This window comes from Grammomys surdaster, unplaced genomic scaffold (assembly GCF_004785775.1).
Source record: "Grammomys surdaster isolate TR1022 unplaced genomic scaffold, NIH_TR_1.0 127, whole genome shotgun sequence".
NCBI lineage: Eukaryota > Metazoa > Chordata > Mammalia > Rodentia > Muridae > Grammomys > Grammomys surdaster.
In genome coordinates this window covers 5,978,036-5,992,305 of record NW_021604585.1, presented here as the reverse complement: position 1 = coordinate 5,992,305, position 14,270 = coordinate 5,978,036, and the positions used below count along the sequence as shown (strand labels likewise).

At 49.8% G+C, this 14,270-nt stretch overlaps 1 protein-coding gene and 1 long non-coding RNA gene across 6 annotated transcripts in view; one reads left to right on the top strand and one right to left on the bottom strand.

Moving 5' to 3' along the window:
- The window catches only part of Plekhg3 (pleckstrin homology and RhoGEF domain containing G3), a 42,809-nt gene that overhangs the window by 20,104 nt on the left and 8,435 nt on the right, over positions 1-14,270 (bottom strand). For 4 of the 5 annotated variants that reach the window (XM_028790205.1, XM_028790172.1, XM_028790186.1 and 1 more), the window contains exon 1: positions 3,365-3,536. The exons of the other annotated variant lie outside the window; for it this stretch is intronic. In XM_028790205.1, the coding sequence (XP_028646038.1) occupies positions 3,365-3,460 (96 nt within the window). In that variant the 5' untranslated portion in view covers positions 3,461-3,536. Of the gene's footprint in view, positions 1-3,364; positions 3,537-14,270 lie in introns of those variants that run through there. 5 annotated transcript variants of the gene reach the window in all.
- LOC114641086 lies at positions 10,113-11,079 on the top strand. The gene is made up of 3 exons (XR_003714242.1): positions 10,113-10,337; positions 10,544-10,659; positions 10,881-11,079. It is a non-coding gene; the product is annotated as an uncharacterized LOC114641086 (long non-coding RNA).

Below are 14,270 nucleotides of genomic sequence, written 5' to 3'. Positions count from 1 at the left end.
CTCTGTCTCGAGGCTCCTCCCCAGAAGCAGCAACCCTGGAGGCCTCCCTCTGCTGTACCGCATGTAGTCTTGTGGCCTCGGGTCTCCTCTTCTACTATCTCACTTCGTGAGACTTGAGATTAGCTTGAGACCCTCTGCCCTGGGCTACCGGTTACAAGACCAGGGATCACTAGGACGAGTGTAAATAAACTCTATTCTATACTATACCCATCCTGTGGCTGGTACCTCAGGGGGAAGGGATGCCGCAGCATGGGCCCACAGAGGCACCCCCTTCCACCTCACCATACCACTCCTCCACCAAACATACCCCTGGCTTCCTTTTCTTTTTTTATAAAACACAACAGTCTATCTATATAAGCCTGTCACGTGACAGCTGAGAGCCCAATGGCAGCTCTAGCGCTGGTGCTGGGGTTTGCTTCTGCCTACAGCATAGGAGCTAATCTTAGGGGGAACTAAGTGTACTGCTTCTGCTGCTGCTGCTGCTCCTGCTCCGTCAATCCAAGAGCCTTTATGTTACCCAGCTCACCCTTTTCTACGAACCGCTACTCTGTCCTTGACCTCCACCCCGATCAGTCCCAGCTAGAAAACAACCAGGCAAAGGACCTGTGGTCTGAGACCTTTCTCAGATTAGCCCCTGGGTCAGGTCAGTCCCTGAGGGGAGGCTAAATGGAAAAGACCCAAATCCCAAATGGATTTCACAGCCAGCCAGGTCATTAGCCTTACAGTGAGAGTCACCACAGCCACACACTATCAGGGTCTCTGAAAGGTACCTTCTGAGAGTCACTCTTCAGTTACATACAGCTTTCCGATCTCGCAAACCCAGCAGTCCTGTTGAAAGCAGCACCGACCTCCCTACAACCTCTGGAGCCAAAACAAAACAGGGTGCCCACTTGCTCATCGGTCTGAGTAGGGCGGTGAGCCTCACCTATCCCTGGTAATGACTTGCAGTGGATGCTATTCTGAGTGTCCTTGTCCAGATGTACTGAGTATGGGGCCGTGCCAGACTTGGGCACTTGGGCCTCCAGGCCCCACACTCTCACAGTCGTTACCACACTAAAGGACCTCATAGCCGCAAAGCATTAGTCACGGTCCCTGGATGCCACTGCTTTGATTTAGGAGAAGCTACAAGGACACACATAAACTTGAAAGCCTGAAACTATATGACCATCCAAAGGACTGAGAAGGCTACTTCTGGATCTGTACCATACGGCCGGCTTCTGAAGACTTACTCTAGCATTGGAACAAAATAGACACTACAGACTCTGGGATCATGGCTCCTAGAGGAGCAGTGAGCAGAGAATTCCCAGGGTCAGACTTAAATTTCTCTTTTTTTTTTTTGAGACAGGGTTTCTCTGTGTAGCTCTGGCTGTCCTGGAACTCACTCTGTAGACCAGGCTGGCTTCGAACTCAGAAATCCACCTGCTTCTGCCTCCCAAGTGCTGGGAACAATTTCTCAGATGACATATTCAGACTTGCAGTGATCTGGGGCCCTACCAGTGATCACTGGGGTCTCTCTCCTGGAGAGAGACGCCAAGAAAAGAAGGTCCAAAGAACCCGAGTGGCAGTGAGCACGGTGGAGCAGGATTCACGAGTGACCAGTTAGGCTAGCCATGGGGTGCTGTCGGAAGACATATCCTATGCAAGAGGCTGCCCTGAGTCACTGGCAGGTACACAGTGTAGACCCCTAAGCCAAATCCTACCCAAATGCTCCCTAGGCAGAGCTACCTGTCCTTTCTATCTGACAAACAGCACCCACTGTGGAAGGTTCACCATAAACCAGGACCAGAATTAACTTTAGTTTTTTTTGTTTTGCTTTGTTTTGTTTTGTTTTTAAGAGTTTCCCTGTGTATCCCTGGCTGTCCTGGAACTTGCTCTATAGACCAGGCTGCCCCTGAACTCTGAGATTCCCTCCCCAACCCACCCCCATGCCTCATCTGCCTCCCAAATGCTGGAATTAAAGGCATGAGCTGCCAGGCTCAAACTTTTAAGTCTTTTAAGACAAGGTCCGCTGGGGAAAGAGAAGAAGCAGCAGCAGCCAAGTCTCAAGCTCACCCATCCCACCATGGTCACAGCTCCTGCAGACCGAGCGCAACCAAGTGCATCTTTCAGCTCTCCTCAGCCAGCCAGTTATCAATCCACAAGCCAGCCTCATGGAGAACGGAATAGCAAGTCCTACCCTATGAAGCCCTCTTTGAGACGTTCCCCCAAAGAACCCAGGGAAGAGAAACCCACCCATCCTTCCTGTTCTCCTTCTTTCCTTCCTCCCCTCCCTCCTGTCCTTCTATATCTAAATTGAAATATATCTACTGCCTTCCTCCACCCACACCCATCTAAAGTGTAAGACTCCATCCCCCAAGGACCTTCCCTGAGCCTCCTCAGGCAGGGAGGCAGGCAGGCTGCAACAGGCCCCTTGGATTCCTAGCGTAGACTAGAGCCAAGCCCACACCTTTCCCTTCCAACTGTGTCTCAATAGTGTGCCCTCAATTTGACCCAAAAGGGGATACCCCCAAATCTACAGAGGCTCTGTACTGTCCTCGGGGCTCTTGTCACTCAGACACTCTTCCCTCACAAAAGATCCTCCCACAGAGGAACCTGTGGGATTGTGTAAGGGTATTCTGGGTCATGGCTGGGCAGTTGCCTAGAACCCCGAGACTCTGCCTGAGAACCGGCAGGAGTTCGGTGTGCCCCTAGAACCCAGGGTCCTGAAAAACAGTCTAGTCTCCATAAAACTCAGTCACATAGGCCAGCCATTACAGCCTCTCCCAAAGAGCACAGGTAGAGGGTGTGACTAGAGGCCTCAGGGCCTAGGGATTTACATACTAATGAAGGCCAGAGGGTGGGGCAAATTAAGCATGCCTCCCCAGATCCTCCCCCTTTCTCCTTCCCTGTATAACTCGGGACTGCCCTGAGTTTTACGGGGGTACATCCAAATCCAACCACCATCCGCCATGACAATGAACCCTTTTGGAACCAAGGACTTCCTCATGTTATTGGGGCCTGCCGTCGCCAACGCCTCCAGGCCGTTGGAACCTTAGACCTCCTCCCCATGTGGGACCTGCCACAGCGTGGAAAGCCTCCGGACTCCACCGCTGCAGCCCTCAATTTTCCCCCACAGAAACCAATGGAGCCTTCTGGAGTTTGTTGCTGATCCTGGGGAGACCCTTGAGAATTATCTACGCTTCCTCTAACTGTCCCTCTCTGGAGGGTAAGCAGAGAAGGCAGGAGAGGGAAGGAGCATGCTTGGGACAAACCCCAAGTCTGGTAGGTGGGGAGGTTGGAGACTCCCTGTAAATATTTGGGTTCCAATCACTCTTTCACCTATTACCCTTCACCTTAAACAGGAAGCCCCACGCACCACACCTACCTCAGCAGCACAAAGGAAAGGACCAAGGGTGGGGGTGGGGGGCTCCAAAGGTAACTGATCCAAAGTCCATGGGTCCTTGTGGAGGGAAGACTTCATCCAGCCCCTTCAGAAGCAGCAGTCCTTCCTCAGAGACAGTCCAGCCTCCATCCACTGGCCTTCTTGGCCTTCTATCCCAAACTCTGGAGATCAGAGCAGCCAAAGGACCTTTGACCTTCCCCAGAGCAATCCCTGACTCTACTTTCAGAACCTCCCTAGAGAGGTGCCAGGAGGAAGCAACAGAGAACAGCCACAAAGTTTCCACTGAAACAGACTGAGGAGCAATGTGAACTTCCTTAGAACTGGGCACACCCCCCACACCATACTTACTCCCTAAGTGTTCCCAGAAGCCCCGCTTATGCCAGTGTGTTCTTAAAGCTACACATACCCCTCGGAGGTTCTCGGAGGGAGGGCTCTCAGGGGGTGTGGCTGTCACTATCCCAGTGTGTTGCTCACAGACTCATTCCACTCATTCCACGCCTCCTAGAGATTCAAGGGCCCTGAGCCCCGAGACGATCCCTAGGGAAGACGATCCCTAGGGAGTCATTGTGTTCAATGTGAGCAACACATTGTGTTCTGGAGAGGTTGTGTGAACAGTGTGACCGGGGTTTCAGGGCCACCAAAGCCCAGCCCAGCTGGCTGGGACTCATTTTCTCTGGAGAATTCATTTTCCCACCACCCAGGAGCAGCAGGAGCCTTTGAATGGAAGGTAGCAAGACCACAGTTGCCCAGAAGGATAAGACCATGTCAGTGGGGTTCTCCTACCTGAATTCCAGAGGAAGACAGAGCCTACAGACTGCCTAAAAAACTCAGCTTGGCCTTCGAGGAGAAGGAAAGCCCCTGGCACCTCGCTTCTGAGGGAGGACACCCTCCTACATCCTACTGCTCCTTCCTCTCACAACTGAGACATGTGTGTTCATCATGCTTGCTCTAACAACTTTGAAAGTCCCCAACCCCTCCCCCTCTACACTATCCAACTGCAATTTCAGAATCTACTTTATTTCACTTTATTTCAACCATTTATAAACCCTCCCACGCATACTCTATTGTTGGCCAAATAGTGCCCCCGCCCAAGACATATACCTCCCAATCCTCGGAACCTCCGTCACCTTGTCTTCACAATGTGATCAAATAAAGCCGTGATCTCAACCTTCCTAACGCTGTGCTCCACTAAACAGCTCCTCACAGTATGGTGGCCCCAAACCATAACATTATTTTCGTTACTTCACAGCTATAATTTTGCTACTGTTATGAATTGTAATATAAATATCTGATATGCAGGCTATCTAACATGTGACCTGAGAAAGGATTGTTCGACCCCGAAAAGGGTCATGACCCACATGTCGAAAACCACTCAAATAAAGAATATTGAGAAGTGGAAATTACCTTGGATTATGTGAGTAAGCCCAAGTCACAGTATCAGAAAAGGTACTGAGCAGAAGCCTGAGTCAGAAGTCTACAGGATGAGGAAGGCAGAGTCAGATTGGGAGATGTTACCTCTTACCACAGAGGAAGATCACATGTCAAAGGGTACACAGCACCCTCTGAAAGCTCTAAAGAAAAAGGAACACATAGTCCCATGAGACCAGAATAAAGTTCGACCCCCCTCCCACCTTGAAGATTGGGGGGGTGAGGGAAGTGAAGGGCTAGCTCAGTGGTTAAGAGCACTTGGTCATACAGAAGACCAGGTTCAGTTCCCAGCACCCTCGCGGTGACCTCGGACACACACGCAGGCAAGATTTATACATATTAAAAAAAAAAAATCTGAAAGTTTAATGCTTTGAAAAAAATGTGTGTGTGTGTGTGTGTGTGAGTGTGTGTGTGTGAGAGAGAGAGAGAGAGAGAGAGAGACAGAGACAGAGAGAGAGACAGAAAGAGAGACAGAGACAGACAGCAGAAGCAGGAAACTACTATAATGCTTCTCTCTAATGATTCTGGGTATCACTGGACATGTTGGTTCATGACGTTGATACAAAAGTAAATGTTTCTTCGGGCCTAAGTCTGCAGAAACCCAGCAGGCTGAGTCTGAACAGGGTAAGGCACCAGTAGGTGCTCAATAAACACCCACGGGAAGACCTGTAGCTCTAGAACACCACTCACTACCTCCCATAGGCAGGAGAAAGCTAACCAGTTGTTGAGATCATGACCTAACCTAGTTCCTCCTGGAAGTATTCCCATTAGTCACTGCCAGAGTCCCATGAGCCCAGACGTCCCCAGCATCAGTGACTGATCATTCACCCCAGCAATCTCGTCATACTTGGCCCCACAGAGGCAGCCCTGCCATGCCACAGACTCAGTGATCAGTCATAATAGGCTGGAGGAGAGGGCAAACAGCCAAGTCTAGACATGGGGCTGCAGTGATAAGGTCTCCCTATAAGTATTCCAAAGAAAGCAGCAGAGCAAGAGTTTCACAGGGACAGAGGAGGGTGATTACTTTTCCTCACAGCTGGGCTAAGTCTATATGGCTTCTGGCAAATCTTGTCACCAAGCAGACAAAGACAGAGTACCAGAAGAGGAAGCAGCCAAGGCCTTGGAAGGAGTAAAGGTTCTAGAAGGCTGTGCTAGGGGCAACTTCAAACCTACTGAAGGGGCCTTTCTTCTACAGGTTTAAAACATTATTATTAATTATTGATTTTATATGTATGGCTGCTTTGCCTCATATATCTGTGCACCATTTGTGTGCCTGGTACCCATGGAGTCCAGAAGATGGCACTGGGTCCTCTGGAACTAGGGTTACAGATGGTTGTGAACTACCATGTGGGTGCTGGGAACTGAACCCAAGTCAGTGCTTTTAACTTCTGAGCTGTCTCTTTACCCCCTCATCTCTAGATTTAAAGGGGTTGGGGGTGAAGGGGTGCTGGGGATGTAGCTAAGTGGAAGAGTACTTACCTAACAAGAACCAGGTCCTAGGTTCAATTTCTAGCACTTAAATGTATAATCTCTCTCTCTATCTCTCTCTCTCTCTCTCTCTCTCTCTCTCTCTCTCTCTCCCCCCCCCCAACCCAACCTCCCTCCCTCTTTCTCTCTCTCTCCCACTATTACTTATTAGCAAACATCGTAGGGCCGCAAGCCCAGCCCTGAAAACTGAGCTGCTTGCTTTGAGGCCTATGGAGAGCTAGCTGCAGAAGGAGAAAAGGAACCACAGCTTTCATTTGTTACTGAAAAAGCTTCAAAGGCAGAGGAGAAGCACAGTGGGAATCTATTACGCCCTGCAGAGCTCTCAGCAGACAAGAGACAAAGAGGCCATGCCGCGGAAGTTAAAATGCACTACTTCACACCACAGGCTTGGAAGCAGATAGATCTTCTCTTTTCTGCCACTATATGTGGCCTTAAGTACAGTTCTCCATCAGATAAGTGGTCACAATAACCTCACGAACTGTCTCCAAGACTGGAGGATACAAGGAACCTGTCATCAACATACAGGAAGCCAACCAAGAACCAGAGAGAGGATGCTTGCTCCACAAGCACCCGGACGAAATATTCTTCTCACTTAGACCTAAATTTGTATTTACCCATATCTCAAATCATAACTCAATAGGTAAAGGCTTTGCCACCGAGCCAGACTACAGTGAGTTCGATCCCTGGAACTAACGTGGTGAAGGAGAGAACCAGCTTCCTCAGTTGTCCTCTGACCGCCTCATGATCTAGCATTCACACACCCAGACAAAACACACACACAAACACATGGACAGACAAGTACACAAGCACACACATGCATACAATAGATAGATAAATGTAAAATAATAATGGCTCAAATCAAATTTGGTGGACCAGTGGGTCCTGGCCCTTCCCACTAAACCAGTGTGTATCCATCTTCTAGGGTCCCAGCACAGTTCAGACCATGATCTCACAAGAGCAGCTCACTGAATCTCACACCAGAAAAAGCACGGGTCAGTAAGAACCCCACTGTGAGCGCAGCAGGACACATTCCTCAGCATTCCGTAGGGAGGGCCGGCAGGGGAAGCAGAGCTGTGGGGAGCCACAAGCCCGAGGGAGAAGACAGTCCAAGCACAGTGGGAGCCAAAGCACAAATAAGTGAGCAACAAACTCCATCCTTCACACTGGTCCTTGGGTTTTGAGAACGGCAAGGAAGGACCCCATGAATACAAGAGGCCAGGACTGTAGCCAGCTGTAGTGGTTTTGATGAGAATGGCTCCCACAGCCTCAGATAACTGAATGCTTGATTCCCAGTTGGTGGATTTGTTTAGAAAGAATTAAGAGGTGTGGCCTTGTTGTCAAAGGTCTGTCACTGGAGGTGGGCTTTGAGGGTTCAAAACCCACACCAGGCCCAGCCTTCCTTTCTCTTCCCTACCCCTTTCCTCCCTTCCTCCCACTTATGAATCAGATGTAAGCTCTCAGCTACTACTACAGCTGCAGCCCCTTGCCTGTCTGGCTTGCTTACTGCCAAGTTCCCCCGCCACACGGTCATGGACGCGCCCTCTGAAAACATAAGCAAGCCTCCAACTAAATGCTTTCTGCTGTGAACTGCCTTGGTCATGGTGCCTCTCCACAGCAATAGAACAGGGACTAAAATGTCAGCATCCCTCTGAAGGGGCCTGTCTCCGCTCATTGGACGCACCTCCTTGCCTACTCTCACTTGGAGATAACACTAGCCACCATCCCTAAGCTGCGAGCTTGGGAATTCACTCACTCAACAAGCATTTATTCAGCGCCTACTTTGCACAAAGACACTGTGGCAGCCATGTGGGAGACAACAATGAATCACACACAGGCCGGACTCACAAGAGCTTCTTCTATTAGGAGAAACAAGTGCATTGATCACAAACGGGGGTTAAGTGGCAGCATGGGCTGGGGGACATGGCTGGGGGAGTGCTTGCTAGCATAGTTCAGGTTGGGTCCAAGACTTTATACTGTGAAGACAGAACTCAAATATCCAGAGAGTGGAGTCATGAGATGCATGAGAGCTCCGGAAGGCCTCCAGCTTAGGAATGTGACACTTCTGAGCATGATGCTAGGCCCTGGGGACGCTAAAATTGGTGACACAGTCTCTGTCTTTGAGGAACGTGAACTCTAGACGAAAGGGCTTGTAGGCAGATTATCTATGGAACAATGCCTTGAGTACTAGCACTTAAGTCAATAATGAATTAACAACAGAGGGAACAGAGGCACAAGTATGCCTGGGACCTGCAAGCTTTGTGAAAGGAGGTGATGTTTTGGTGGAGTCACAAATGAGGAGTAAGCCAGGTGAAGAAGAGATCTGAAGGGGTCAGCAAAGCTGGACTTCCTTTAAAGAGAGGTCTGTGCAGCAGGGGCAGCAGGCCTGGGAAGCGGGGCCTGGGGCCACCTGAATTGCTCTGTGGGAAAAGACAACCAGGGCAGGTCTGGAAGATCAAGCAACAGAGACAGGTGGAAACAGGCTCCGGGGGATGAGCCAGGAGAATGCGCCCTAAAAAGGCACCACTTGAGAATCAGGCGGCAGCTCAGGTGTCCAGAGGGCCAAGAAGGTTTTGAAAAGAAGGTAGAAACCCAGGATGTGCAGACTTTCCACAGCTGATGTCTTGAATAAGGGAGTGGGGGTGGGGAGAAGTACCCCAGAGATCACTGGCTAGAAAGAAGTAAGACCTACTCAGACTCACATGCAGAGGGAAGATGTGTGATCCCAAACTCAAGGTGACTTGAAGCAATGTGTAAATCAGGTGTTTCAGAAAAGCAGGAAGAACAACTGGGATTGTAGTCCAGTTGCTAGAGTGCTTGCCTGGAAGGAAAGTCTGGGTTTGATACCTAGTACCACATAAAACAGACTGGAAGTTCAAAGCTATCCATCCTTAGCCACATAGGGAGTGTGTGTCCAGTCTGGGCTATATGTAACCTTTCTCAAAGGGGGTGGAGGAACGGTAGAAAGAGACTGTAAGAGCTATCACCCAAGCCGGGCGGTGGTGGCGCACGCCTTTAATCCCAGCACTTGGGAGGCAGAGGCAGGCGGATTTCTGAGTTCGAGGCCAGCCTGGTCTACAGAGTGAATTCCAGGACAGCCAGGGCTACACAGAGAAACCCTGTCTCGAAAAAAACAAAAAACAAAAACAAAACAAAAAAAAAAAAAGAGCTATCACCCAAACAGCCTAATGCAATTCTTCACAACCTGAGGCTATTACCCAACGGGGACCACGAGGTTCTAATTTTAGCTGGAGGGGAATCTCCTTCTAGGAGTTGGGGCCCATAGCTCTCATCCAGGCTGGGGAAGGGTCCATATGAATTTTAATATCAAAGGGACACTCCTCCATCTTTAACTTTCTTCCCCACACACGTCAGTAGTGGGGGTGAGGCTGCCAGCATGGTATCTCCCCCACTCTTGGCTCCTCCCGAATTCTAAGCAGGAGTCTCCAGGTACAGAAACAAACGTACAAGAAGCTCCCTCCTGGATGGATGTAGTTTTAACACCAACTTCCTCCTCCGTGGCTTCTCCACAGCCCCTCCCCCCCTTCTGCCCCGGCTTCCACCAGGGCCTTAAGATCCTAGCCCAGAAGTTAGGGGAGTGGCTTTTCCAAGACAGACCTTAGGGATTTACACACAAGTGTAAATCCTCACAGACAGCCAGATCTTCAGACCCAGCACCTCACAGTGCTGTGTCGCAGGTCTGAAAGCCACTCAGACACAACACCTGTTCCCCATCCCCCAGCCCCTCACACCCTGGCTAAGAGGCTCAGCCAGACAGGCTTCAGGAAACTCATCCAACCAGTTTCCAGCAGAGAGAGGAAACGTCTCCCTCAGTTAGGAGCACACAAAGACCAGAATTTCGACAGTTCCCTCACCTGTTACCAAACCCCAGAGGCTACACAGTACACAGGGCAAGGCAGCTCTGGTGGCAGGCAGTCCACTCCATGAAGGGGGAGGCCTTGATACACGAGAAAAAGCAGTGAAGTCGGAGCAAGGATCTGCCCCTGGATCCCTATGCCGGCTGCCTAGAGCCACACAAATGGTAGGTGCTGGCTCCACCAGTAGGGTGTCCAGGACCCATTCCTCACCTCCCCGACTAATGGTGCCCCTTGATTTCATCTGTAACAACCACCATCACTACCCGCTGTGGATTCTGGGAAAAGGACGCTTCGGGAAGAACTGATATGTTTTCCCATCATGCATGTATGTGGGTATGGGGACAGCGTGATCACTCACGACCTTCTCTAGCCACCCATCAGTGAATGTTGAGAGAAGACCTCTGAAGTCCCCAAGCAAAGCACTCCAAAAGCCACAGGACAGACTGCCAGTCACATGGCCAAACCTACTGGAAGCAGCCAGGCAAGGTAAATAGAAGTCACTTTTCTACACTGAACCAGGTGTGGTCCTCCATTTCTGAACCTCCAGGGGAGACTCTAAAGCCTTGTGCCACAAGCCTGTGGCTACTCACGTTCCCCAGAGGTTGCCAGGTGAAGCTTAGAGTCCCTGAGTTCACAGAGTCCCACCTGCACCCCACTCAGATACTCTTGGCCGGGTCCCCAAGGCTACCTACCGCTTTCCCCAAAAGGGCTCCCATCCCAACACAGAGAGCAGCCCTGGGAAGGTGGCCAGGGGCTGGGGAGCTGCACTCTCTCCGGAGTTCGGCAGCCCAGCAGTTAACAGGCTCCAGCTGGGCAAGCAACAAGCTGCCACCAACCACCCCGGGAATTAAAGTGCCCGCTGCCTCCTGCTGAAACCTCTTCAATAAACGTCCTATTCAGAACCAGTTCCACGTGTGGGTCATACTTGCTGCATTTCTCTCATTCCTGATTGCTGGGGGGCCTAACCGTGAAAATGTAGCTTCCCAGAACAACTTAGCAAGGCCCTAATGGGAGAGGACCCAGGTCACAGCCCCAGGAGGTAAGCACCTTGCAGCCGAGGACCACAAATATCTCCAGAGATTAAGCACATGGGGTACTAAGTGCAGGAAGTCAAACACTGAAGACTCAAACAAAGCCAGATCAGTCAACAGCACAACAATACTCCATTTATGGGGCACCTTCCCCCACTCAGGCCCTCGAAGCCTGGGGCTATTAACCCTTCCATCCTCGAGGCTGCAAACTGGAGGGTGAGACAGGTGACAGCAGAATTATCCCCGCTTTTCTGGTCAGGAAAACTAAGGCACAAGCGGTTCCCAGATAGCAACAAGGGTGTGCCAGGCACCGCTCTGACATATTCGCTATGTAATTTCACCACACTCCCCGACTCAGGGCCACGCAGCGAGGGAGGCGGGAAGGCAGGGTTTGCTGGAATCCAGGATCCCTGTGCAATTCATTAACAAGCCCCACACACCTCCCCCTCCTCACACATAGGACCCAGGAGACTAGACGGAGCCAGAGAGGAATCCACATTCCCTCATGGGACACCTCCTTTTTTCTGCTCTTTTTAAAAGTTAACATTTTGCTGGGGGAAAGTTCCCACACAGTGTGACAACCTCAGAAAGAGGCCCAAGCAGAGTCATCTGGGAACCCATAACTCACCCATGGATGCTTCCAGAAAGAAATCATTTGTGAGACCAGCAGAAGACAGCAGGGGGGGAGCAAACACAGTAGTGTTCTTCTGCCCACACACTCCGGGGTTGCCGGGTAGTACTCTGCACACAGCACTCAGTGAGGCACAAGAATCTCAAACTGCTTCTGTGAGTGTCCTGACAATATATCCCACTTAACAATCTCAGATGGCAAGTCCGGGGCTTCCCGAGGTTTGCTCCCTTAGTGTTCCCCAGGTCCTGCCAGTTGTGCTGACAGTCGTGCGAGGCCTTGCCAGAAGAAGGCTGATATAAGTGAGTGTGTAGATGTGGACACAGATGATACTTTGTGGGTGACTATGTTGAGAGGAAAGAAGTGTCCTCCTGGCAGAGACACTGATGTAGGCTTGGGAATGGGGTATGGGAGTGCAGCTCACCTGTCCGCTGCCTGGCCCTAGCTGATACTGCAGAACCAAAACTGAAGTAACTTCCCAGTAGTTGAATGCTTACCTAGCATGTGTGAGGTCCAGGAACCGTCGTGTCCCCCATCCCCCCATGCACACCACCCTGGAAAGGCAGAGGACCACTCATGTTTGATCTCAGTGCAAATCATAGGCTGGGTGCTGGGGACATAGCAACCAGCAGGAATGAGACTGTTTTTCTTCACGATGAACTTAGGTGACAGCAGGGAAGATGGCCACACCAGTGAATAGACAGTATATTTCAGGATAGGGCTGGTGCCATGCAGAAGAAGAAGAAAAGAGGGAGGACGGAGTGGCTGGGGGACGGAATCTTGTTAGGTAGAAGGGAGCAGGGGTGAGATGTCCGGGAGGTGAGACATACAGAATAAAAAGCAGCCACACAGGCAAAGCCTTCCAACCTTCGCCCCACCTCAACCATCCACTTCCACTCATGGCAAGCCCGGACCTACACATAGTAAGCAAGCACAGATTCACATAATGTCTTGCTTTGAAGCACCTGGCTCTCTCTACACCCTGTTGAAGAGAAAAGGCTCAAAGCAAAAATTGCAAGCGGTTAGCAAGATGGCTCATGCATTTCTCTGCTAAACCTGTTGACCCGAACTTCTCTCTGGGACCCACATAATTCCAGAAGAACCAACTCCTGGTGGTACTCTTCAGACTTCCACATGCAGGCTACAGCCTGAGCTCACCCCTCCCTCCAACACACGCACATCTTTTAAAAATAATACGATCTGTTCCTATATAATAATAATGAAGAAATCTGAAAACGTAGTTAAGAAGACATCCCAGAGTAATGAGATGGCTCAGCAGGTAAATCATTTGATGCTGTACACACCTGAGCATCTGAGTTTAGTCCCCTGTACTCTACAGTGGAAGGAGTGAACTGCAGGTTGACCTCTGACCTCGGGTACCCCAATAAATAAATAAATAAATAAATAATAGGTTTTTCTCAGATTTATTCATATATGTACTTTATGTGTATGGTGCTGTATCTACATGTATGCACACCAGAAAAGGGTACTGGATCGTACAGAACTACAGTCATAGATAGTGTGGGCCACTATGTAGGTGTGGGAATTGAACTCAGGACCTCTGGACGAGCAGCCAGGGCTCTTAACCCCTAAGTCAACTTTTCAGCACCATAAATAAAAAAAAAAAAAATTTTTTTTTTTAAAGCAAGCGAGAAAGGCTAGGTGTGGGTACACACCTTTGGAAAATCTCTGTGAGTTCAATGCCATCCTGGTCTACATAGTAAGTTCCAGGACAGCCAGAGCTATGTGGAGAGATCCTGTCTCAAAAAAATAAATAATAAAAATAAAAAATAATAAAAAACAAAAGAAAAAGGAAAAAAGGTACAAGGAACTAAAATCCTGTTAAAACAAATTAAGGATCATCAAATGAACAGATAGGTGATCATTCCCAGTCTATCCACATCTGCATCTCAACACTGTTAAAAAAACGGCAGTTCTCTTTTTTGGCAACTCCGATCTGCAGATGTAGTTCTCCCTGTCCCTGTCCCTGGAAAGCACCGGCATCAGGACCGTGCTGTGCTGGCCCCCATAGAGCATATACATAGTCCAGAGCACAGACATAAAACTTCACATTTATAGCCAGTGTAAGTATACTCATATGAGAGAGTTCAGTTTTATTGGTGGGGTCAGGTCACTGGGAGCAGAGGCAGGTGAATCTCTAGGAACTCACAGACCAGCTAGCTCAGTGTGCACAGCAGTGACTAAGGGACCCTTTCTCACGAAAGGTCAAAGATAAGGAGTCACATCCAAGGTTGTCCTCTGACCTCCACACACTCACACACAAGAACATGCATGCAGTACACACACATAGACCTATACAGACACACACAGAGAGACACGTACACATTTACACACAAAGAATTTTTTTAATTAAACACAGGATTACCATATGACCCAACAATCCTATTCTTAAGTAAAACATTAACATATGTCCACCA